The 24,519-nt window shown below is 34.8% G+C and overlaps 1 protein-coding gene across 13 annotated transcripts in view; it reads right to left on the bottom strand.

Annotated features, from left to right (window-relative positions):
- LOC121410040 (leucine-rich repeat-containing protein 71-like) overlaps positions 1-22,997 on the bottom strand; it is a 64,074-nt gene extending 41,077 nt beyond the window's left edge. For 4 of the 13 annotated variants that reach the window (XM_041601866.1, XM_041601869.1, XM_041601870.1 and 1 more), the window contains exons 1-3: positions 22,798-22,995; positions 3,780-3,886; positions 1,091-1,396 (exon numbers count right to left, since the gene is read on the bottom strand). In XM_041601866.1, the coding sequence (XP_041457800.1) occupies positions 1,091-1,396; positions 3,780-3,886; positions 22,798-22,862 (478 nt within the window). In that variant the 5' untranslated portion in view covers positions 22,863-22,995. Of the gene's footprint in view, positions 1-1,090; positions 1,397-3,779; positions 3,887-5,634; positions 5,755-22,797 lie in introns of those variants that run through there. The other 9 variants (XM_041601862.1, XM_041601863.1, XM_041601864.1 and 6 more) reach the window with 7 other exon arrangements.
- Between the last annotated feature and the right edge of the window lie 1,522 nt (positions 22,998-24,519).

Here is a 24,519-nt window from a genome sequence, read left to right as displayed (position 1 = left end):
AACTCCAATGACGACCTCATTATATACAGCGCGTCCCAAAAAAAATGTCCCTCTGATTTGCGGCTAAAGTACTTCCAAAAAATAAAAATTATTCTCAAGGAAATGTATAAATCTAGAAAGGTCATCTCATATTCTAACTTCTATAAAAATTTCATTGGTCTCGCTTCAGTGGTTTTGAATACACAGTCTATTATGTAACAGTGGTGCTTTTCAGCCCATTCCAAGTTTGCATGCATGCAGCACTGCTGTGTGTTCTGCACTTTCTAGCATATCAACCCCCTTTGACAATTCTGACCAAGGAAATTCCCTGATCTGACCAGGGAAACCTCCATGATCAAATCACACCCTTGAGCAAAGTTCAGAAGGGCAAACTCAGTATTTGGCAGTTCATTTCATGTTTGATAATTGGGATGCACAGTGATTGAGACAACAGGTCATGTCTGTTACATGCCTAATTCCAATACTGCATTTTTGTTTTCATTACTTTTTTGTTAGTTACATGTAATAAGCTACTGAGGTCAAGTTAATTCAATGTAACTTTTTAAACGAAAAAAAAACAATTTTTTCTCTGATAAAGTTCCTTTTCGCAAAGGGTGATCAACTTGTGGATTCCCCTTTATTTTTCAGCTTATTTTACTCATCCATCAGTCACATTTTCTTTCAAGTTGGTGCACTGATTCTCCTTATCAATCAACAAACTTAATTTTTTAATGTTTCTTGTCCTTCTGAACATGCTCAAGCTTATGATTTGATGAACCTTGATATGATTAGGGAAATGTCTCTGCTCAGATCCAGGATGTAAAAATGGGGATTAACATGCCATAGACAATGCAGAAATGCTGCAAACTTGGAATGGGCTAAAATGCACCACTGTTACATAACAGAGTGTGTATTCAAAAGCACTGAAGCGCGACCAATGAAATTTTCATAGAAGTTAGATCATGAAGTGAGCTTTCTACCCATGAACATTTATTTGAGAATACTACCACATTTTAGAATTAATTCAGCCATATGTCCGAGGGACATTTTTTTGGGGACACGCTGTACTTATTAAAACAACTGGATAATCAAGAAAAACCTTTATACCTACCTCTGATAAAGATTTCTGTGACAGTATCCTGTTTATCCTCTTTTTCCATCTCTACATGAATCTTAGGTTTAAAGTAAGAGAACTTCTCCTTGGTAACATATGTCTTTGGTTTAGGTTCCTCTCCATCATCTTCTACTTTATCCTCTGGTGTTTGATCGGCTCCCTTAGCTTTTGGGTCTGGAGGGGGAGGCGTACCTGGTCTCTTGGGGCGGATGACTACTGGGGGCATCTCGGTGACCTGTAGCCCCGCCCGACGCCATAGTTCACTGAAGTCAGCCTCAAAGTGACCTGTACATGTGTAGGGTTCTACAAATAATGAGTAGAGAAAGGATGAAATAATGTTTATGTGCATGTGTATTATTTTAAGAGTGATTTAACTAACACACAAGCATAAAAAAGTAGCTCTAATTTCTTGTTCTTTACTTTCACACGGATTCCGTGGATCAATAATGCAATTTAATATAGCAGCAGTGCCGACTTTAAAAACAATACGTTATTCACAAAACATCCTTAATATGATAATCAAATACATGTACTAAGTTCATTGACCCTAAATGCCATTTAACTATGATCATGTGACCTGAAACTGAACTTGTGCAAACTGATCAGTGATAGGGCAAGGCCAAGAGTTATGCATGGGACATTTGAGAGGCTTTAATGACCTGAAAAAATAGTGTTATGACTTAAATGTAATTAAATACAAGATAAATTAATTCAATTTATAAAAGCATGAACAAAATTCTACATTGAATAAATGATGTACATGTACACATGATTCAAATATGAATTAACATGCATGTCAAATTTAAATCAATATAATTGAATATAATTAAATCAATATAATTATATATCATGAGAAGAATGGAGGAGTCCACTGAAAAGCAAAGCTTGTAAATGTGGATCATGATAGCAGACATCTAGAAGAATAATCATATAAAAAATTGTGACATATGATATGACCTTAAACTTTTATAGAGAAAACAAATTTTACAAATGGGACACAGAAAAAAGACAATTTTAAATATTTTTTTTTTCAAGTTGACTTCTTAGTTGAGAATTCTCTGAAAGTGTATTTTATGAAAACTTGTTACTCAGTGTGATAAAGTCATAACATCTAATGCAAGTTTCCTATCATAAGGCAAAATCCTCTAATTACAGTCTCTAAATTAAACCAATTAATGACATGTTACATATATGGGACAGTTACCTACATGTCCCGGGGGGGCCACTTCCATTCACGAGTGGATACCATGCGCGACCATGGGGTCTCGAAAAGCACCCTAAACACGTAATTTTCATATTCTTAAAATGCACCCCTTAACAAGTATTGGTGTGTGAAACCCATCCCTTAACAAGTATTGGAAACAAAACTCTTGGCAAATATTCCCTGAAATGAACCCCTAAACAAGTACAGGAATGTTTTATTGTTTATACGGGTCCTTTGGTCGTCGGCTTTATCCTATTTAGTTTAGTACGACCCAACCGTCTACACCTCGCGCAAATCGGACTCTAAACACGAAGTGTTGAGGCAAAAAGGACATCCTTTATAAAACATTTTAATTTTGTTTTATCATCCCCGCAAATTCGACCCTAAACACGTAATTTTCCTGGCGAAATAGATACCCTTTTTTCATTATTTTTGTGTTTTTGACACCCTTATCACGTTACGTACGTAACGTGCCCTATCGTGAAAAAGACATCCTTTTTACGTGTTTTTTTGGTCGCGCATGGTATCCACTCGTCAATGTAAGTGGCCCCCCGGGCTACATGTACATGTATGGGACATTTTGTCCTCATAGAGAATGTACACAATTTTCCCCATAATTTAAAATATTAAAAGAAATTTCAAATTTTGAAATATTAATTAAACAAAAGTTTTTTTATGTTCTATTGACACACATGTACCTTGGCTGAAAGGAAATCAGTCATTTCAATATTTTTTTTCATGGTTTCATGAATTTCGTATGCATTTCTATTGTTTTAAATTTTTTCATATTTTTACATTTTCATTATTTTATTGCTTAAATTATTTTCATTAATCAATATTCATAATGAATCAGTCTTCGTATACACTTTCAATATTCATTTCCCGAAATGACATTGTGTACAAATGTCCCATACGTAATATCTTGTCCCATGCATAACATTTTTTTAATTATTATTATGTGAGTAACATAGATTTTTGAAAATTTTTGTGGTATAACATTTTCATAATCAATAAATTAGAACTTTCTAGATATTCAATACAAGTATTGCATTCTGAGAAATAACTTGTAAAAATGTCCTCAAAATATTACATATGGGACATTCCATCCTGGGACAAGACCTAATTTGCATATTTAATTAGATGACACCACTTTTTCCCCCCAAAGGAATAAGATGTTTGGGGGTCCATGTCCCACCAAATATCAAAAGTTTTGTTTTGATTTTCTATGAATTATATGAGAATGCTTTAAAACTAAGCAATTTTGAAATATATGCCTTAAATGGACTCAAACCAGATGTTCAAAATCACTTTTGCGAACTCATGCCGAGATGCTTGAATGATTAAAATATTATAACACAGGGGCAATCAAAGAGAAATGGTTTTGAAAAAGTAGGTAAGGTTTCTGAAGAAAGAAGTTTCATTAATGTAAGAAATGTCTAAATAAGTGGGGCTTTTTAAACTAATAACCAATGAATAGATTACCTGGTGTTTTATTGGCATCATCTTCATTATCTTGAACTGATGATGGAGGTCCTTTATCTTTTTGTGTCTTATCTACTCTCTTTCCCATCTTGACTTTCTTCACAATCCTAGAAAAATGTGTAAGAAACAGGAACAGTACAATAACAATGATATAGAAATATATTGCAAATGTAAAGTGCATTAAGAGTGGTATGCAATGTTCTTTATTCACTTTCCACATTAAAAAGACTTCTTAAACACAATTATCTATTCTTAAAGATGTTATACCGGGTATCTTGTTTTAAATTACATACAATACACAAGTTGAAGATTAGAACTTTCCATTTACTTTGGTGTTAATAATCAAATAAATATTTGATAATTGGAAATATTCATGAAAATTTTTTCTTCAATTTAATGATGTTTTAGTAAACAACAGTGTACGTGTAGGATGGTAATAAAAAGCCTAGAAATACAATGACAGTATTACTACAGGGCATACAAGCACACATGTATCAGAGCTACCAAGTCTCATGCATTATGCGTGACACTCGAGCATTTTGGACTCTTGTTCATCCCCTCAAATCCCTGTCTCATGCAACTATCACAGCCTATCCCCATAATCCATATACATTGTACACAATGTCTGTGATCTCACTCAGATTCACAGAAAATCTCACGCATAGCTGGTCTTTGAACTTGGCATCTCTGATGTATGTGAATAAACATTTGATAAATTTGACATAGGCCTAGATCTACATGTACAAGTGAAATGTATAATATTTTTGTATTAGACGGAATTCAGCGGAACGACCAAGACTCAGTCAGAGACCGAAGCTTAGTTTTGATCTAAGTAAGAGACTACCTTATATACCGGTAAGATACGATAAGCCTAGCACAAACCACCACCATTTATTATGAGCCCTATCATGCCTAGTAATGGGAGTCTTCCTTCTGTGTAAAACTAAGAGGGCTGGAAAATCATCTGTTAAAAAAAAAAATCCTCCACAACCACTTGTTCACTGCTACCATCTGGCCTGTGGAGAATCTACAGGTAGGACTATGGTATGCCAATGCTGTATAGAGCACACACTTTAAAAAATCATTAAAATATCACTTTTGTGACCAAAATTACTAATTTCCATACACTTGCAATTTATTTTTCATTAGTAACTTTGGAATAATTTTTGTATTCACCAGAGTGCTCAAAAACTTGAATTTTGGGCATATTTTTGTGTATGCCCTCTATTGGTGGAAAGTAATAATTAATAATATGGCAAGAAAATTTTCAGTTTTTGATCTCTAATTTTAATTAAGAAAAAAATGATTTAAAGAATCAAATTTAAATAAGAGCCAAGTTGTATGAATAATAGGTGTAATGGAAACTGTCAGTGTAAAGAAATCAAGCATTTGACCCAAAGAAAAAGAAAAAATAAGCCAAACATTGCCACCCTTATTTTGCCACACATGGAAATATAACTGAGAACAAGGTTATATCATAACCTTGTTCATTGAATGAGTGTCCACAACAGCGAATTTTTCAGCGCGCTAGCCTAACCTGCGAATCCTCACTGGGTACACAACACCAGTACGACAATACACCAGACGGTGGACTGTATTGTTTCCAGAAGAGAAGAGAGAAGGGGTAACTTTATTCGTCGCTAGCTCCGACGCCTTTCTGCGGGGGAGCTCCCGCCGGACGTACCGTACCGTACCGTACATGTACCGGTACTAGGGAGAGAGCAGTGCCACTTCCAGGCCAGTGGCAGCCCGGTCAAGCATATTTTTAACACTGCACTCACAATGTCCAAACAAAATGATTCACCAATATTTCATTTTCATAAAAAGAAAAATGCAAATCATCAATGCAACATACCAAATAAATCATTCCTTTCTTTTTTGACCACTTACTAGTATAATTCTTTAGTTTCATTGGCCGTCTTTCACGTCGAAATTGAACTGGTTTGTGTACATTAGCAACACAAATTATGGCGCCCTCTACGAACGTTTTAATTGTCTCTAGCTAGCTTGCTAGTGAACTCAGTATACAATAAATAGAAGTTAACACTGTAAGTCAAGCGTATGCAAAACAAAAAAATGATTAAAGAAAAAAATACGAATAACAAAAAATAAAAAAAGAGAATGAAAACTACAAAATTAAGGAATCAGACATCTTATCTTTTAATTTCGAAATAACTTATTTTCCCTTATTTTGGCGCAATTTTATTATGTATTACAATACAACACAAATATACAACGTGTTACATCACTGATATTTGTGAGTTCTAATGACGCATATAATTTGTATGCAGAGTTTTGGTAATAGGCCTATAGCTGTGATATCAAATCTTATTTCTGTTAAAGAGCCGAAATAAAAACAAATAAATATTTGAAAAAGGACCGAACTATTATTGTGAAATAAAATTAATAATCAAAGTGATTAAAAGTAGCTATATGCAATATAGTTCATAGTCTATCGCCTATAAGATTTTGGTCGATTGGCACATAATTTGGGTATAATTTGCAGTGAGTAATTATTTATCAATGGCAATAGTTTATGTAAACTTTTAAAAAGGCGACGGGGAAGGTTATGAGGAAAGGAGGAAGGGGCAATTGGTGTGGGGGTGGGGGCCTGTAAAGGATATAGGACGATAGATAAATTACTTCTCATCATCGCGTGGTATTAAAGCGAAAAACCGGAGATTATGATGCAGGTGCGTTGGATGTACAGACGGGGACGACTGCTCAAGTGGAGAAGGGTAGATGACCTGATAACAGTCTACTGAGAAATCAAATAAAAAGCTCAAGGCACAATTGGATTACATGCCAAGTTTGTCACATTTTGGTGTTACTGTTTCCGAGTCAAACCTTGCTGACGTAATGTTCCTGATTGCATGGTTGAGAAATAAACCAACATAATTATTTCTCGGCATCTTACGTCCTTATTTGGCAAATTCATAATCGGTGATCGTGTTTTTAATTGATTACCAAGGATCCTACGTGTTTATCTTTATTCTTGAAGCAAATAACATTTTGGGAAGGAAATGTACACTGCAAAAACTCCGGTGTTGGTTTAAACACCAGCCTGGAATCTATATATGTCCACACCAGAGAAGTGTTAAACAACACTAGTTTTGGTATTAGTATGTCTTTATACAACACCAATTAGTTTTAAAACAGCATCGGTTTGATTCCAAAATGGTGTTGTTTCAATACTTCTCTGGTGTGCATGGACATAGATCCCGGGCTGGTGTTAAATCAACACCGGAGTTTTTGCAGTGTAGTCAGTGGCATACCTCGGATTTTCCAAAGGGAGGGCAAATTCGTCCGCCCAAAAAAATGACAAGCAAAAAAAAAAAAGGTTTTCCAAAACCATATTGGACCCCTCATTCGTATATAGGCCCATAGCTCTCATAAAACTGAACAGATATAAGTCTTATTATGCAGTTTTGAGCAAATAGTATACATGGTATAGCGGAACTTAAAATGTCTCTATTTTACATTAAATTCTTCACGTGTCATGCTGGTAATTTCTCTAATTATTCAAAAGAGTCTGTTCTTGGGGTCAACATGCCTTTAGAAGAGTAAAAGAAGAATGATCGTGCCGGGACAGAGATAATAAACATGATAAAGATACTGTACACCATTCTCCAAGAAGAATCGTGTTAGGTTAGTTTGGTGTCAGCGAGTGATAAGAGTGACCACGTGGGCGCTTTTTTTTTCTTTTTTAACACTTTTTATCATATTCTTTACCTTAAAACCCCGATTTTTAAGCCTTTTATTTTCTTTACCTACTTTTTATTGTAGACCTTTATAAAAATTAATTTGGAGGATAGAACCCCCATCTCCACCCAAGCTCATGCTGCTTACTGTTTCAGCAATCATGTATACAGACTAACAGATCAATCATGACTTGTTAATAAGTACTTGCCCGACTTTTAAGATTTTCAAGAATAAAAGATGAAATATATTTTTTCTTTGTCGGAAGAGTTACATTTCAACCTGTATCAGACGAATTTTCAATCTTGATTGTGGCCTAGATGAGAATACAAAGATATGGATTGATGGATGAATATAGTACGGCTCTCGTCTCGATTACTGTATGGTTCAAGTTTAAAAAAATAGAAGGGAGGTGAGAGTAGTAAGCATTTCAGAGCAGTAAGACCCGACATTTCAAAGCATCGAGACAACAACAATTTCAATGATCTTTTGACAATTTGAAAATTGAAATTTATAAACTAAAGTTGTCATGTATATTATAAATGTGTATCGATAGATGTCATTTACTGCATAATCACAAAAAATCAGGTTTCTGATTTAAAGTAACAGAATCATTATAATCACTACAAAATCACTGCATTATTCTTTCTTTGACCAAATTTCAATCGTTTCTTTATATTCTGTATTATCATGTGGAGCGTTGTGGCCCAGTGGATTAGTCTTCGGACTTTGAAACAGAGGGTCGTGGGTTCGAATCCCAGCCATGGCGTAATTTCCTTCAGCAAGACACTGATCCACAATGTGCTGCACTCAACCCAGGTGAGGTATATGGGTACCGGTAGGAAGTAATTCCTTAAAAAGCTGTGTGCGCTATGAACGCCTAGCTTATCCGGGTAATATAGGAGCGCCTTGAGCACCTAACAAGGTAGATATGTGCGCAATATAAATACCCTATATTATTATTATTATCATTATTAACGATATACATTAAATTTTCTGTCTTTGTAGCATCCAAACGAAAATATTGCAGTCTTTCAAAGTACAGTGTTGTGCTTAAAACGGAAGTTTTTATCTGGTAAACTACTTCTAATAAATTGCAATTCGACTCCACTCATCCTCACATGAAGTGTTTTGTAAAACGAATAAAGTTTTTGATTTAAACGAAGTGTATATTACAGTCAGATGGTATGCTCTATTTCGATATGGTCGCAATTAAAGTGGTTCATGGTGTAGGGTGTTCAGCTACAAACAGAGTGAGAAGAACAATCTTCAGCAATATTGTGGTTATGTGAATGGATATCTTCTACTCCTCTTCGTATTATCCTAAACCCATTCTTACTTCTCATATTGCACACATTTTTAAGGATGCATTTAGAAAGGGATATAATATGATGATCAAACCTCTTTTTTTCACTCCTAACCCCATTACATATACCTATTGAGTCTGTTTCGCGAACATCACTTGTGGTCAATTTTACAGATCCACGAAATAATATCATGTGACAGCTCATCCGGCCACAAACCATGCAAGAAAACAGAAATGACGAGGGAGGAGGAAGAGAGGCCGGGGGGGGGGGGGTATACTTCGAAATGCCTAAATGTCAACAAAATCTTCCGTGCCATTGATCCCCCACCAAACAAATAGAAAACAACCCTCTAAACTGAACATAAACAACAACTCTAGATTTGCTGAAGAAACACACTCATAAGGAATATCTTAGTTCACCCTAATTAAAAGTTAGCTGTAAAAAATCAAGAAAAACTATGATTCATCATGTTCATGGTGACTAAAATTTTCTTCTTTCATGAGCGTTATGAAATGTCTGTTGATATATATATACTAAAGGTATAAAATCCATTTTCATTTTTATGAGAAAATGATATTTCATTGAATTTTAAATTCACGATGAAAGGGACGCTGCTCGCAAATGACGTCACAAATCAAAAAAATAAAATTGTGATACTTTTTAAATCTTTGCTGGATTTTCCTCAAGGTTACACTTCGTAATTCCGAAGGTTCGTAATTCCGAAACACGTAAATTGCCTATACCTCGATGTTCGTTAATCCGAAAACGAAAAATGGTTCGTTAATCCGAACATTTGTGGCGTAATTCCGACGGTTCGTTATTCCGAAGGTTCGATAATCCGAAAACGTAATAAGGTTCGTTGTTCCGAAGGTTCGTTAATCCGAAAACGAAATAAGGTTCGTTGTTCCGAAGGTTCGTTAATCCGAAAACGAAATAAGGTTCGTTGTTCCGAAGGTTCGTTAATCCGAAAACGAAATAAGGTTCGTTGTTCCGAAGGTTCGTTAATCCGAAAACGAAATAAGGTTCGTTGTTCCGAAGGTTCGTTAATCCGAAAACGAAATAAGGTTCGTTGTTCCGAAGGTTCGTTAATCCGAAAACGAAATAAGGTTCGTTGTTCCGAAGGTTCGTTAATCCGAAAAATGAAAACCGGGAAAGCAGAGGCAGAGGCAAGGAGGAGGGGGCGGGGGACACTGTTGCCGTTCAATTGTTATGAGGATGGGAAGGCAAGGGCGGCCGAACGAATTTTCGTTTGGGGGTAAAGCCAAAAAAATGAAACTCCTACGTCAAAATTGACATTTTCACCTTAAGATTATCATCTGCTTGAAGTCATTGTGTGTTTGATAGTGATTAAGTAGAGAAAAACCTTTTTTTGAAGTGATTTCTTATTAAGGCAAAACGTATATTTAGGCTTTATTTTTCGGGAGAGAGTATAATGAGCGAGCGGCTTGGTAAAACAAATTCAAAGGTGAAGTTGTAAAACTTTTTTGGGGTCAGTTATTCTTAAAATGGCATTATTGTGAGGTGTTGCGAGCGTGAATCACAAGCTAAAACTTTAGGGTTTTCAATAAAAAAATGAAAATAAGTTTTTAAAAATCCGAGCAGATTTCTGCTGTCATTAAACAAATGTGCATCTTACTAAAAAATTAACACGAGCACAAAACGCGAGCTTAAACATACTGACCAGAAAAGGAACCTGTTAAAGGAAACATTTAGTGAAAATTTGCAATATTCCAGCATGAAAACTTAACTTGTATACTTTAAAAAGAGTATTTTATTTCGAAAAACACGAAAAACGGCATATTTATTTTTGAAAAATGAACTTTCCCATTTTGGAAAATATTAATTTCCCTGTTTTTTTTATTTCATTTGGGGGGGGGGGAAGTGCCCCCTGCCTCCCTCCCGGCGGATCCAACTATCGTCAAATAGGGGGGGGGGGCAATTTTTTTCCAGCCATATTTTCCTCGATCGGCAGCTTAAAGTTGATTTTTGTTTGTTTCTTTGAAAGGGTAGTTCTCACAGTCAATAATTAGCTTTATACTTATAAAATAAAGTAAATATGTAATAACATGATAAACCCTTTTTAAATAATGCGAGCGCGAGCTATATATTTTTGTTTAATATGATGGGCAATATGTTTGTGATCTTCAAAACGAGATGCCTATGTAACTAAATTTAGATAATAACTGCGAGCAAGAAGCGCAAACAGACATTTTGAATATATAAGCTCTGACCTGATCTAAAGGGGACATTTTAAGAAATTTTTTGCAGTTAGCCATGAAGACGATGCGTGTTTCAACCAGTGGCGGCGGAACATATTTTCCGGGGGGGGGGGGGAGAGCAAAGCCCAAAAAAGGGGCCAATAGGGGCAATTTGGGGCAAACGTATATTTTCACCATGAGATTATCATCTGTGTAAAGAGGTTGTGTGTTTTGTAGTAATTGCATTGAGCAAAATATTTTAAGTGATAACTGATTGATAAATTATATATCTATGTGTCATTTTTGCGAGCGTAGCGAGCAAGTGGTTTGGGGGAAAGAAATCAAATCTGAAGATGTATAATTCGCCTTTTTGGTCAATTACTGTTAAAAGGGAATCCTTGTGAGATGTTGCGAGCGAATCACGTGCTCAAACTATTGGAAATTTCATGTAGGCCTAGAATGATAATAATGATAATTATGATATAGATATTATTTACCCTGGGAAGCCAATTCAGTTCTGAAAACTGTTCTCCCAGCTATTATTATTTTTTTACAAGAATGCTTTAGAATGTCCAGTTTTCAGGTTAGAAAATCGGAAAATTTTGGCTCACGTTTCTCGCTCGTATCAAATATTGTTTATTGAGGAACTCAATCTATTCCTGGTTACAAAAAAGTATAAAAATGTCCAGTTTTCAGGTGGAATATCACAAATTTTAAGCTTGCGGTTCGCGCTCTCATTATTTAGTTCGTGAGATACATGTATATACTCTATTCATGAGTCACTAAATGCAGTCCTTAAAAGATTACTTAGAAGCCTGTTGCATAAAACATTTTACCTGAGAAAACTCTGGTAAAAACTGAAAACTAAGGTTAGTCTGATTTCCTCCATTATGCCTTTAGCACAGAGCAAAAACTCCGGTAAAAACAACCTGAGTTTTCTCAGGTAAAAAGTTTTATGCAACGGGCCCCATGTTAGTATATAAACAAATTACAGCTCGCCCTCGAGTTAATTTTTTAGAGAGATACACATTTTTCTCACGATTACAAAAAATGCTCAGAATGTTTAAGTTCACGTCTTGTTACATAAAATGTCTACTAGTTTGAGCTTGCGATTCGCGCTTTCAACATCTCACAAGGATCATTATTAGTATTATTTTTATTTTTATTACCAGCAGAAGCTGTTATAAAAAATGACATCCCCTCCAATACAAATTCTATTATCTATGGTTACTCGCACGCGACCAACACACTTGATCCCTGCATCTTTAAACCATTTGCTTAGGCAGCAATTGCTCAGATAAAATCCAAATTACCCTATGCTTGATCATGCAGGGCGCCTATTCTTAATGAAATACATGCTTTTGGCCACAACACACGCATGTATCATCGATCGTTATTACTATCATTGCAGAATATCGTGTAATCTTGTAATGACAACACCGTTTTTGTTACCAAACTGAATAATTTTCATTTTCGGAAATACGAACCTTATTTAATTTTCGGATTAACGAACCTTATTTCGTTTTCGGATTAACGAACCTTCGGAATTACGAACCTTATTTCGTTTTCGGATTAACGAACCTTCGGAATTACGAACCTTATATCGTTTTCGGATTAATGAACCTTATTTCGTTTTCGGATTAACGAACCTTATTTCGTTTTCGGATTGACGAACCTTCGGAATTACGAACCTCATTTTGTTTTCGGATTAACGAACCTTCGGAATTACGAACCCTATTTCGTTTTCGGATTGACGAACCTTCGGAATTACGAACCTTCGGAATTACGAACCTTCGGAAATACGAACCTTCGGAATAACCGAACCTTCGGAATTACGAAGCTTCGGAATTACGAATGTATGCGGTTATGGTTAAGCAGCTGTTCCATAATAATGTTATGTAATATAAAATGTATAAATTACAATTCTTCAATGTTCCATGATTACTACAGTTTTTCAGGAACGGATGTGAAATAATTTGTTTGTTGATAAAATGAAGGAACAACAAAACCCATTTATATATATATTTTTTAGAAAATGATATATTTCACTGACTTCTAAATACATGGGAAACTGCTCGGATATGACGTTACCCCAAAAAAATCAAAATTCTAATAAGTTTTTGAATTTTGACAGATTTTCACCAATATTCTTTATTGCTTTTTCTGCTATTTTTTTATTTTTTGGTCAGGATGAAATTCACCATTAAATTGATTTATTTGTAGTCCTAATCCCTTTACCCCCGTTCGTTCCATTATCCGCGAACATGTTTCTGACGTAAAAGCGGTGTTATACGTGTAGTATTGTGATAAAAGGTTTGGTCACCTTACGTGCTAGAATATGTATTGATCAATCTTCATTAGCCTACAATTAAGGTACATGATACATATTTTGTAAAGTATATGCATTCCTACGTGAATAACAGCGTAGTAAAAGATCGCGAGACCTCTATTCCTCAGTTGAAATAAACATTTCTCTCAACTTCATTTATTTCTTTATTGTTTTTTTCGTGGGGGGTAATTATAGCCATGAGTGTCCTTGAACAGTGTGTGTGCTCTGTAAATCCACACATCAAAAAAAAATTAACACCAAAGGGTAAAAAAGCCACAAAAGAAGAGGAAAGTGGTGATATCTAATATTATGTAAAAATCAATCAAAGATTTTGCTCCCTCGTGGCATTTCAAAAATTTTGTCCAATATACGTTGTCGACTGGCCCCCTTAAAAATGTTGGCTCATTACGCCACGGTTAAGTTTTTATTCAAATTATTGAAAAAATATATATATTTGCTTCCACAGGATGATGTTTAGGAGATAGTTGCGAAAATTTCATTTAACTCTGAATAATCAGAAATTAAAAATTTCCAAATATTGTATTAAACTATTATATGTCGACTAATTCTACTTGCATACATATAGATATAAATTTTCATGCTCCAGTCTCTAGCCACTGATGACTATAAACACACTTCATCTGTTCATTGGAACAAGTGATTCTCCAGAATCATGATTGGAATCATGATTATATAGGGTAAAAAAAATGGCGCATAAACGCACCCTAAGACGTCCAAACAACAGCATGCGGAGCCCCAGTAAATGAAATTAGGCTAATGTACCCGAAAGTCAAATAATATGAACTAGATTATTGAAGGACAACAGAAAGAAAAGGTTTTAGGTGCTGTTCACTCTAAGAGTTATTCGATAATAGAAAAATCCAACTTCTTCAATATAGGTTACATCAGAGAAGTGACTGGTAATATTTATCATAATGTCTGATATGAAATAAGCTTGACTTTACACCCATATTTATATTCATTCAGAGGGGAGAGAGAGATAGAAAAGGAGAGGGGGGAAAGGGAAGGAGAGAGAAAGAGAGGGAATAGGAGAGAGAGGGAAGGAGAGAAGGAGGGGAGGGGGTAAAGGGGATGGAGACTGAACGATACACCATCACACGCTATATGACTGTGATAATAATTCATAACAAATTGCTTTTTAAGAAGATAGTTTCAACAAGTAAGAAAAACATAACTTTACATAACACATTATTTTTTATTCGAATTAGGGCCCGGTCCCATTGCAAGTAAAACGGAAAGAAATCTTGCCATCCATTGGAAAACGTTATGCATCCGTAGTGTACTCATTGCATATACGTGTTCCGTACGCTCTATCCATCAAACATCCGCCCACTGTGGTTTTCATCCGCGCAAAAAGTTTTGAACTGCACAAAACTTTCAGAAGGGATGAACTTTTCCAGTACGATGTAAGTCCGCGACATATACGAGCAACAAACGTGCTATGTCAGTTAACATCCGTTAAACGTCCGCTTTGTCCTCTTTGCTTCCTCTGGGCATTCGCAACTCATATCCACTGCAGCTGCAGCTGAAAACGGAAACAGAGCGGAAAGATAACGTACATGGAACATTTATACCTCGTTTGTAGCACGGAAATAGAAAGGATTTAAGCGTATGCATCTCGTCTATAAAGTCAAATCAAAACCACGGTAACCAGACTTCCATCCGCTTTCATCCGCTACAGGCTTCCGATAAACATCAATTTAACATCCCCGCTACATACTACCCACGTCCGTTTTTTCCGTTGTTTTCGTAAATTTTCGCCACTTTTGTCTATTTCTGGAGCGGATGAAAACGGATGACGCCACCCGAAATTTTGCTTGTCCGTTGTGTCCTTTATGCACATACGTTTTGCGTCCGTCGGCCAGTGGGTCCGGCCATTAAATCAAGAATATCAACTCCTATAATTTTGCTTTTAGTCCCGAATAAACACTGAATCGACTTTGAAATATAAAGCCGTCTGTCAGATTGATACGATGTCACTGAGAATAGAAGGATGTTCGCAGTGGTAACGTATAACGCTTTCATTATTCATACTGCTAGCTAGAACTTTTGTTTGATTTACGTATTTGAATGTTCAACATCCTCCTGCACAAATACGAATACAAAATGATATCAAGAAATTCCGATCAGACACAAATGTTTAATATTTCTCAGAGGATCTTTAAGTTCGATAAAAACAATATACATATCACGATTCATGGATAAATATTACGATGGTATAACATCGAAATGTCTTGTTTTCTAAGTTGAAGATTTCTTGTTGAAACAGATGAAGACAAAAATACAGCGTACAAAATAGATATATAGACTGATTGTGTTCCATTATCGAAGGGGGAGGGTAGGTCTGATTTTTATTAAAGCACTATGCACTTGTGAATTAGAATTCAATATCATTGCTGGAGAAATTACGCTACAATCGATTTCCAGTTTCTTAATTGCCTGGTAAGCTAGTATGATTTTCTTTAAATAATTTATGTCACCACTAAATAGGCCTTCACCTAACGCGCATTCGCCTAAAAAAGGAAGCTAATATGTCGCAGATAGATTATTGCATGAAAATGCGTGAGGATGGGAGTTCTTTTACCGCCAATTTAGCGAGAAACTAAAAGAAGAAGCAATGAGATTATTAGACAAACGCTCTAAATTATTAGAATCATGATAGAGAAACAGGTGCAGACTACGAGAGAAAACGGTTACAAACCAATTACAATTTCTCAAGCCATCTGATCATGTAAACTCAATGATGACGTTGACGGGTAATGACGTCATCAAATTAGGTCTAACAGTATCCGATCGGAGAATAAAAAATGATTGTGATAGCATTTCCAATCATATACTGTTAGACCATGGGCCTTATTTTTCTTCCAAAAAATTTCCCTTTTTCCCCTTCACAACGCCAGTCAGGAAAAAATAAAGATACTGCTTTAGTTGGACATGTTTGCCTCAACGATAAATTATTGAAATATTGCAATCATGTAAGTGTGTGTAAAGAGGTATTTAATAATCGACCATGTATCCGTATGACAGAATATGACAAAGATTAATCGTTTCTATGTAGTGTCTTCCAAGATATGAAACATAACATTCTTAAACAAAATGAGAGGATAATCAATGGAATACACGTGATTCAATTACTCTAGGTCTATTTTCTCAGCTAGGAACTTGAAAATGAGCATCACGAGTAGAGTAGGCTGAAACATCTCCAATCGAGATACTTGCTCCAGATAGGTGATAGGAGGCAATGCCATGTTCAAACAAACTTCTGGAGATATTGGGGTCAAAAACACCCTTTCTCTTTAAGATCAAACCCCTTTACACTCGATCGTGGCAATAAGAAATCGGACGTGAAGAGAAGGAAACCTTGAATTTAAAGTACCAAGGAGTGACGTATCTAGAGTTGACGGGGGTGTCTTCAGAGGAGATATGTGACAACATTGTGGAAGATATTGAAATGACTTAATAACACATTTCTGTAAATATATATATATATAATTTGCGTATAACTTCTTAATCAATCAGGATCATTAGAAAGACACCTTTCCTATCCCTAAGATTATCTTTTATCAGTCTAGATTCATCTATCGTCATTTTCTTTGGTTTTCGATAAATCAGAAAGAGTAAAGATGAATTATTAGAAAGAAGCAAATGGAAACAATGAAGGCATCAGAAATGGATGTTGAAAGTCGATACGCGTTGTATAATGGATATTGGAAAACACGCGAAATCAAACTCCACATCTTCTCTTTTGAAAAAAAAATATAGTCAGGTCCCTTAGGCCTTTAATTTGAAGTTTTGAGGACAGAGTTTACAAAAGCTCAAAAATTTCCCTAAGTGTTTGGAAGGTCAAAAGCTTCATTTTCCTACAGGACATGATATAGGAAAGTAATCTTCATGCAACAATATGCTAATTCATGCATAAAGCGGTATTAGAATGGGATACAATATACAGTGCGTATCAAAAAAAAGTTTATACACTTTGACAAAGCCCTGGGAATTAAAAAATATACAATATGTTTGTAATTGTTTTCACATATAATTTTGGGTTTTTGGGTCTCATCTATTCAATGAAAGAAAAAAATTTGAGAGAATGTTACACTTAAGTGAGCACTGTCCATTTTCGTAAAGCTCGCAGAAATGCTCGTTTTCACGCTGTGTAAAGGGGAATGGGCAAAATCAATCTTACTCAAACTAAACATTTCTCAAGCATTTCCCTTGCACTTTGAGTCAATTGAAATAAAACGGATACATTTAAGCATTTCGTAACAAATTTGCCACCCAAAGAAATTTTAACACTTAGTAAGCACAACCTTTACCCGTTTTGTGCCAGCTTTTATATCATTTATATCATTTTATATCAGCATTATATCTCCAACATTTTTTCACTAAATTTTTTATCATTTTAAGTAGGTTTACATATCAATTTTCATTTAAGACTTGTTTCTTCACACTTTTCCCAAGGGTGAAAATGATTAACCAAACGAAAATAAAGTTTAAGCCATTTCATGTAAATCACAACTCATTGTAAAGCAAATACCGTCACGATGGCCTCCATGTGTGGGGAAGTGGGGTGGGGCGCAATGCACTTTTCGAAGTGTTTTTGGCAAGGAAACCAGTTAAAAAAAGGTGAAAGATATCTTCAAATAAATTTACTAGCTAAATTCCACGTGTTCTTCATTATTAAGGTCTAGTTAGTTCTGCGCAAATTATTTTTCACTAACTTTTCAAAAGTTAGTGGTGCTCACTCAAGCGGAAATATTTTTGACAGTTATACCGTCATTTGCTTAAATGGATCTGTACTAATGTTCAATGTGGAAAAATCTTCAGGATATTACAAATGTATAATTTGACAGGATTTTTCTAAGTGTAAACTTTTTTGATACGCACTGTTATATAGGCCTATATAGTGCATAAAATGGGATGGAACACCTATGGCAGATCAACACCTTCAAATTTCATCACGCACATTACATTAAAAAAATATCTTTATGCATAAATGTTCACGAATCAATACTTCAATGTAATAAACAATATAGCAATGCGAAAAGAGATTAAACTTTTTTGTGTATCTCTGTAAGATCAGATAAATATATCTATATTTGATCGAATACTTTGATTTCTCCAACAAATACTCCATCGAAAATCACAACATGATGCCTGAAAATGTTAAATTATATAAATGAGAAGCTATTGATGCCCAAAGCAGTATAGGATAACCAAATATCAGAATGCATAAAGAGGGGCAACACATTTATATCTTTGTCTGACCAATAACTCCATTTTCTTCCCAGAACATGCTATTGAGAATCATAGTTTCATGCTCATATATGCTGCTTTATTGAAATAAGCAGATGATTAGCGTATTTATATTTCCCCGTATTCCAATGAAATGAAATTAAATAAATAAAACAAGTTCAGATTTCTAGAACCAGACAAGAACTTAAAATATACATTGTTAAAATGTTAGACAACATACTGTCCACACAACAGTTTGGTCAACAAAACTTTATCCAACCAAGATATCTTACAGGCGCGTAGCCAGGGGGGCGGTGGGGGCGGTCGCCCCCCAAAAAACGTCCCCAAAAGAAAAAAAGGGGAAAAAAGAGAGGAAAAAAGGAAAAGGGAAGGGAGGAAAGGGAAGAAAGGTAGCTTTGTGTTTTTTTTCTTTTTATTCTTTATTTTTTTCTTAAAAGAGAAACTCCTTCACTCTTCTTGCTCTAAATTCATATATGAATTTTGCTTCCGCGCTGCGCGCGGTTAAATGACAATATTGAAGTTCTCCATTTTCCCCCACCTTTTCTCTAACCCTGTTTTTCCACCTCAGCTATGTGCTTCTTGCCAGTTAAAGTTAAAATTGTATACATTAGGGCATGAATTTGAGTAAGGTTAGGCCGAAGTAAATATATGAAGTTATCTTTTTTTCAATTGATCGCGCAACTTCTGGTCTGGTCGGCTCCGAGCGGGTAAAATCTTTATATCAGTTTCTGCCGTCACCTCCATAAAGTCAGCTTCTCCCGCTTTTCAGCTCGTGACTATAAACAACCATAATTTGGGGGCAAACAGGTTCCTAATTTAAATAGAGGAAGGTATGGAATTCGTGTCGTATTAAATAAAAAAGTACAATATTTTTTTTATCAAATTGTATTAAACTTCATGTCATTTCCCTGTATACATTCATCTCCTGTCCTGTTATGCGCCCTCAGTTTGAAATTTTGAATGACACTTAAGTTTCTTTATATTCAAAATGAAGCGCTTCAGGATAAGTAAAAAAAAATAATCATCCTTTATTATATAGATAGATAATTTCAATAAATCACAGAAGTTTCAACTTTATGTGCACTATTTTCCTTGTAATGAAGTTCAATAATCTTAGAAAATCAATTGAATTAGAGACGATTGGGTATTAGAGATATCTACATTTGATGAAACGTCCGCCCTTTGAAATTTCAGAGTTTCATTGCTCTGCGCGGGGAGGAATATCTTCCTCTACCAATCTTCTCCTCTGTTTTGCGAGTTAATATGCACTGATGCTAAATTGTTTGTAATCAAATCTGATCTTTCCAAAGAAAGTTTCAATATATCTTTAAGAATACCCTTTTCTCGGGACCCTTTTTATGGCAAGAAAAATTGATAAAACACTTTAGCTTCCGCGCTTCGCGCGGAGTTATTATCATTTTAATTTCCTCCATTGTATACCTCTTTTGTGCGTTCACAATCACTTTTGAAAATAAGGTTCAAAATCGCAATATAGTCTACCGAATTGGAGGTACTAGAGACAAGAGAAACGGCTCCTTTCCATTTTAATTTATGAAACACTAAAAGCTTCGCGCTTCGCGCGGCAGGGGGAAACTCACCCTCCCTGCACCCACCCCCTAGGGAGCGCGCTTTGCGCGCTCTGTAAGTGTTGGCACGCTTCGCGTGCATTTACCGCCCCCTCCAAAATGAAATCCTGGCTACGCGCTTGTCTCCTTGATCCAACTCTGGGTAGTTTTCAACCAATGCTGTGTAGTTTTCACCCATGGAACACATTATTGGTTTAAAACTACCTAGAATGTGATAACGTTTTAACCAATTGTTGAGTGGATGGTATGTTGCCCAACAATTTTAAGAGTGTATCCAATGATATGACAAAGAATAACTCATTGGATCCATTGGCGGCGGAAGCAAAAAAATTTAGGAGGTGTCCACCTGAAATTTTTGGATGGACACAGGTAAAATTTTTGACAAGCAAAAAAAAAAAAGGTCATCAACCTAAATTTAGGGGGGGGGGGACCGTCCCCCTTTACATTACATTTTAATTCATTATTATTTTAAATGAGGGCAGATTGATAAACTTTTTGGTACCCTATCTTCATAATAAAAGGACGCATAAGCAAAATAAAAAGGGGTTTTGTTGAATTTTGTACTGATTTTGCGTTTCTTGCATACATGTACATGTTATTTTTTATATAATTTGCATAAATTTTGATATTCTATTTAAATTATTAGTCATAATTTTATTGAAAATGAATTCTTTGATGAATATTGATAAATATGCAAAGTAATCATCCCTTTTTAAATGCTATACCATGAAATTTGGTTGAATCTGTGGTGGTCTTTTTTGCATGTTATTACCACATAACTGCGTATATTAGCATTTTAGATATCAAATCTTTGTCAAACATTGTATGGAATCTTATTTACATTTGATGTTTCTTCTAAAAATGACCCATATATGTAGTAATTTCGACTTTTAGTTTTTCTATATGGTGAGATGTGAAGATAGGGAAATCCAAACAAATATCCTTAAAACACAAGATGGAAAATGCCATCATTATATAATCCCACAAATTTTCAAACGTCTGTTGGTTGTCATGGTAACTTTAGAGGAGTGGCAAATGGACTAAGCGATGACTGATGATGTTATCAATTGTGTGTACTAGTATTATCATGTCATCTCAGTCGAAGTATGGTCGCTACTCCAACCAAGCGTCAGCAAAGTATTCTGTTTTCAAATCTCATGCCATAGTTCTCTGTTTTTCCAGGGCAACTTAAAAATATGAAAGCGGCAAACTTACGTAAACCCTTTCCTTGTCGCCTTCCTATCAAGCCGATGTTATTTGGGGCTTTGTACTTTTCTACAAACAAAATATAAAGTACATTGTTCTCTTGTGAAGATAGGAATGAATAATTGGATTACAATGTATTGATCATATCATACCCTGCACAATAAACAGAGTGAACTCATCACACACACACTCAATTTCTAACGACGTCTCTTTTTAGAAAATATCTTTTTTTTATAATTTATTTTTATTAGCAATATCTAGATAGATAAATGAATGTTCACCTCACACTTTATGGTTTATAAATCATGTATAAATAATAAATTAATCTTATGATATGAGTAGCCCAAAGTACATTGTTTTTGGATTGGTATCAATGCTACATCTAACTATTTGGGTTTGTTGTGTTAATGTCCTGCCTATAATTATTCGATTAATTCACCATGCTTACGTTTGCCTTTTCATTCAGTTCAATTAAAAAGGATTTATTGAGGTAAAAGAAACTTCAGTCGCGGCGGGTGACGGAATCGCACAAGTTTTGACAAATGTATATATGAAGAGTTTTGTTCCAAAAGGAGCTAAATCTACTTTTGGTATTTTTCTGTACATCAATGTTTTTTGATTCACCACGTTCCCTTAGCCACTGCTGTTATATATTATATGATAGTACTATCATCTTAGATTTATTAAATCATGATTTCAAATATCTAGCATTCATTATCAATTTTTAAAGAATTTTAGAAATTTTATTTTTCATGGATTAAGCTACTTTTGGTGCAAAACTGTTTTGGATTTAGCTCCATTTGGAACAAATATCAAATTTGCAATCAATTTTTACCATCCTTTTCAAAAAATCAAGCTCTTCATATGCATATATATATATGTATGTATATATATATATATATATATATATATATATATATATATATATATATATATATATATATATATATATATATATATATATGTATAAATTGATATTTATATTAACTAATACATGTTCATTATATCATAACTTGCGATGGTTAATACGACATGACAATTATCATACAGTATAAAATTAACAAAGAGTACCGTAAACGATACGACATAAAGTTAGATATAGCCAAACAATAATACGACATAAAATAAAAGTTTCAAAATGTATGTAATGAGACAAAGTTTAATGAAAACAACAACATAATAAACAGACGACTAAAATAAGACGGATGAAAGTCAGATCATGTGTAAATAATAGTACATCATTTAGGAAGGCAAAGGCAGAAGGTTAAACGAGCAGTAAAATGGGGGGGGGGGGGATACTTCGATATATGACAGCAAGACTGTAATAATGATATCGATGGTGAAAATGAGGATTATGAAGATGATGATAATGATGATGATAATACAAAAAATGATAACAATTTTAATGGATGTACTTACCCTAGTCCCCATTTTGCACTGCCTACTGATCGATCTCTTGGTGTCGTCTGACTTGAATCCATCATAAAATCTAGAAAGTTGAAGAGTTTTTACCGCTCTCGAACGTTCGTTGATTCGATTCATTCATTCGATATTTTCAGCAGAGAACAGACAGATCTAGGTATGGATTGTTTCTTTTCAATGTTTCTTTTCAAACATGAATTATTTTAGATACATGGATATTTTTTTTATTTTTTGTAAGAACTACAAATCAAACTCGTCTATAAGAGACAGGTGGGGGAAATGCTCAAAATATTACCAAAGGTGATTACAAATTACACATGTATATCGCCAACAGGTCGTTATAGAGACTGCCTTCGATTATCCGGTAATGGATTCTACCTCCGAGGGTTAATCCCCTGGTCGCGTTATTTGATAAATCTCCGGGAGAAACCCTTATTGAATGAAGAAGAAGATTTCAAGTGTTTACTTTTTAGTAATACCGGGTGCCAGAGGTGTAATCTTCAATAAGTATGGATTTAAAAACGATGCATCATTCATTTCTTGTCATACTGGGTCTTAACGACCTTTATTTAACGAGCAAGGCATTGTACAATTTCGCTCTATACCCGTTTGGTGACCAAAATCAACACCTGAACATATTAATGATAGGAACATCACCAAAGACTCAATACAGTTCCACACATACATACGAAGAAAAAATACACACACTAACAAATTAGAAAAGCGACTTGCACAAGTTGGTATCAACAGTATAGCATATTCTTTACTTAGATAAAAGAGCAATGTAGATAAAATTGTCTTGGTCAAGGACCTTGCCGGGAATCGAACCCCGGGCTTTCATGGTATAGTCGGGCGCCCTATACCACTCGGCCACAGCACCTAGCTCACCAGTACACACACATCCACCCACACACACACACACACTCGCACACACGCCCATGCACACCAAACATGCTCGTATACTTGAAGCATAACCTATTCTCTCGGAGAAGCCGTGGGAATTCGGTGAGTAATTATCAGTTACATGAGAAGGATACCAGAGTTTTGATCATGCAAAGTAGCCTATGATCCACCTGCATGGCAAACACAGTGGATAAAACGAATACTAAAATATGAAGGGAATATAAGAATTTCACGGTTTCTTATAACAATTATGTTACGATTGCGTAACAATGTACCTTTCTAAACAATTCCTATTAATTTCATTTTTATGATTTCACTTGCAATAAAATATTAATGAATACTTATATGCTATCAAACACATCTGGGCTCAGTAACACAAATATTAGCGATCAATTACTTTCTATTTTTTCCATTTATTTAATTCCAATAAAACATACACATATCATACAATTGCATGAAAACTTGAGCAGTGAAAGATTTAAAATAGAATGTTAAAATATGATTATAATTATAAAAAGAACACATCAATAGGGCGGTCATAAAAACAAAAAGGACTTGTCTGGATAATCACCCTTCATTGTACAATTTTTTGCATGTTTTTAATGGCCGAATAAATAATAATAATACAGTATAGAATTAGATTAAATCAATTTATAAATCATATTTAAGTAAAGAAAATTTATAAATAGATAATATGCATACAGTGGAAGTTATGAGGGTATATACTTTCAAAAATTGCCTTCTGCGCATCATAAAAAGAAATGTGTGTACCTTAATCTCAAATATGTGATAGCAAGCTTTTGTGCATTTTAAAGA

This window comes from Lytechinus variegatus, chromosome 3 (assembly GCF_018143015.1).
Source record: "Lytechinus variegatus isolate NC3 chromosome 3, Lvar_3.0, whole genome shotgun sequence".
Lineage (NCBI taxonomy): Eukaryota > Metazoa > Echinodermata > Echinoidea > Temnopleuroida > Toxopneustidae > Lytechinus > Lytechinus variegatus.
This window is presented reverse-complemented; position numbering and strand designations above follow the sequence as displayed.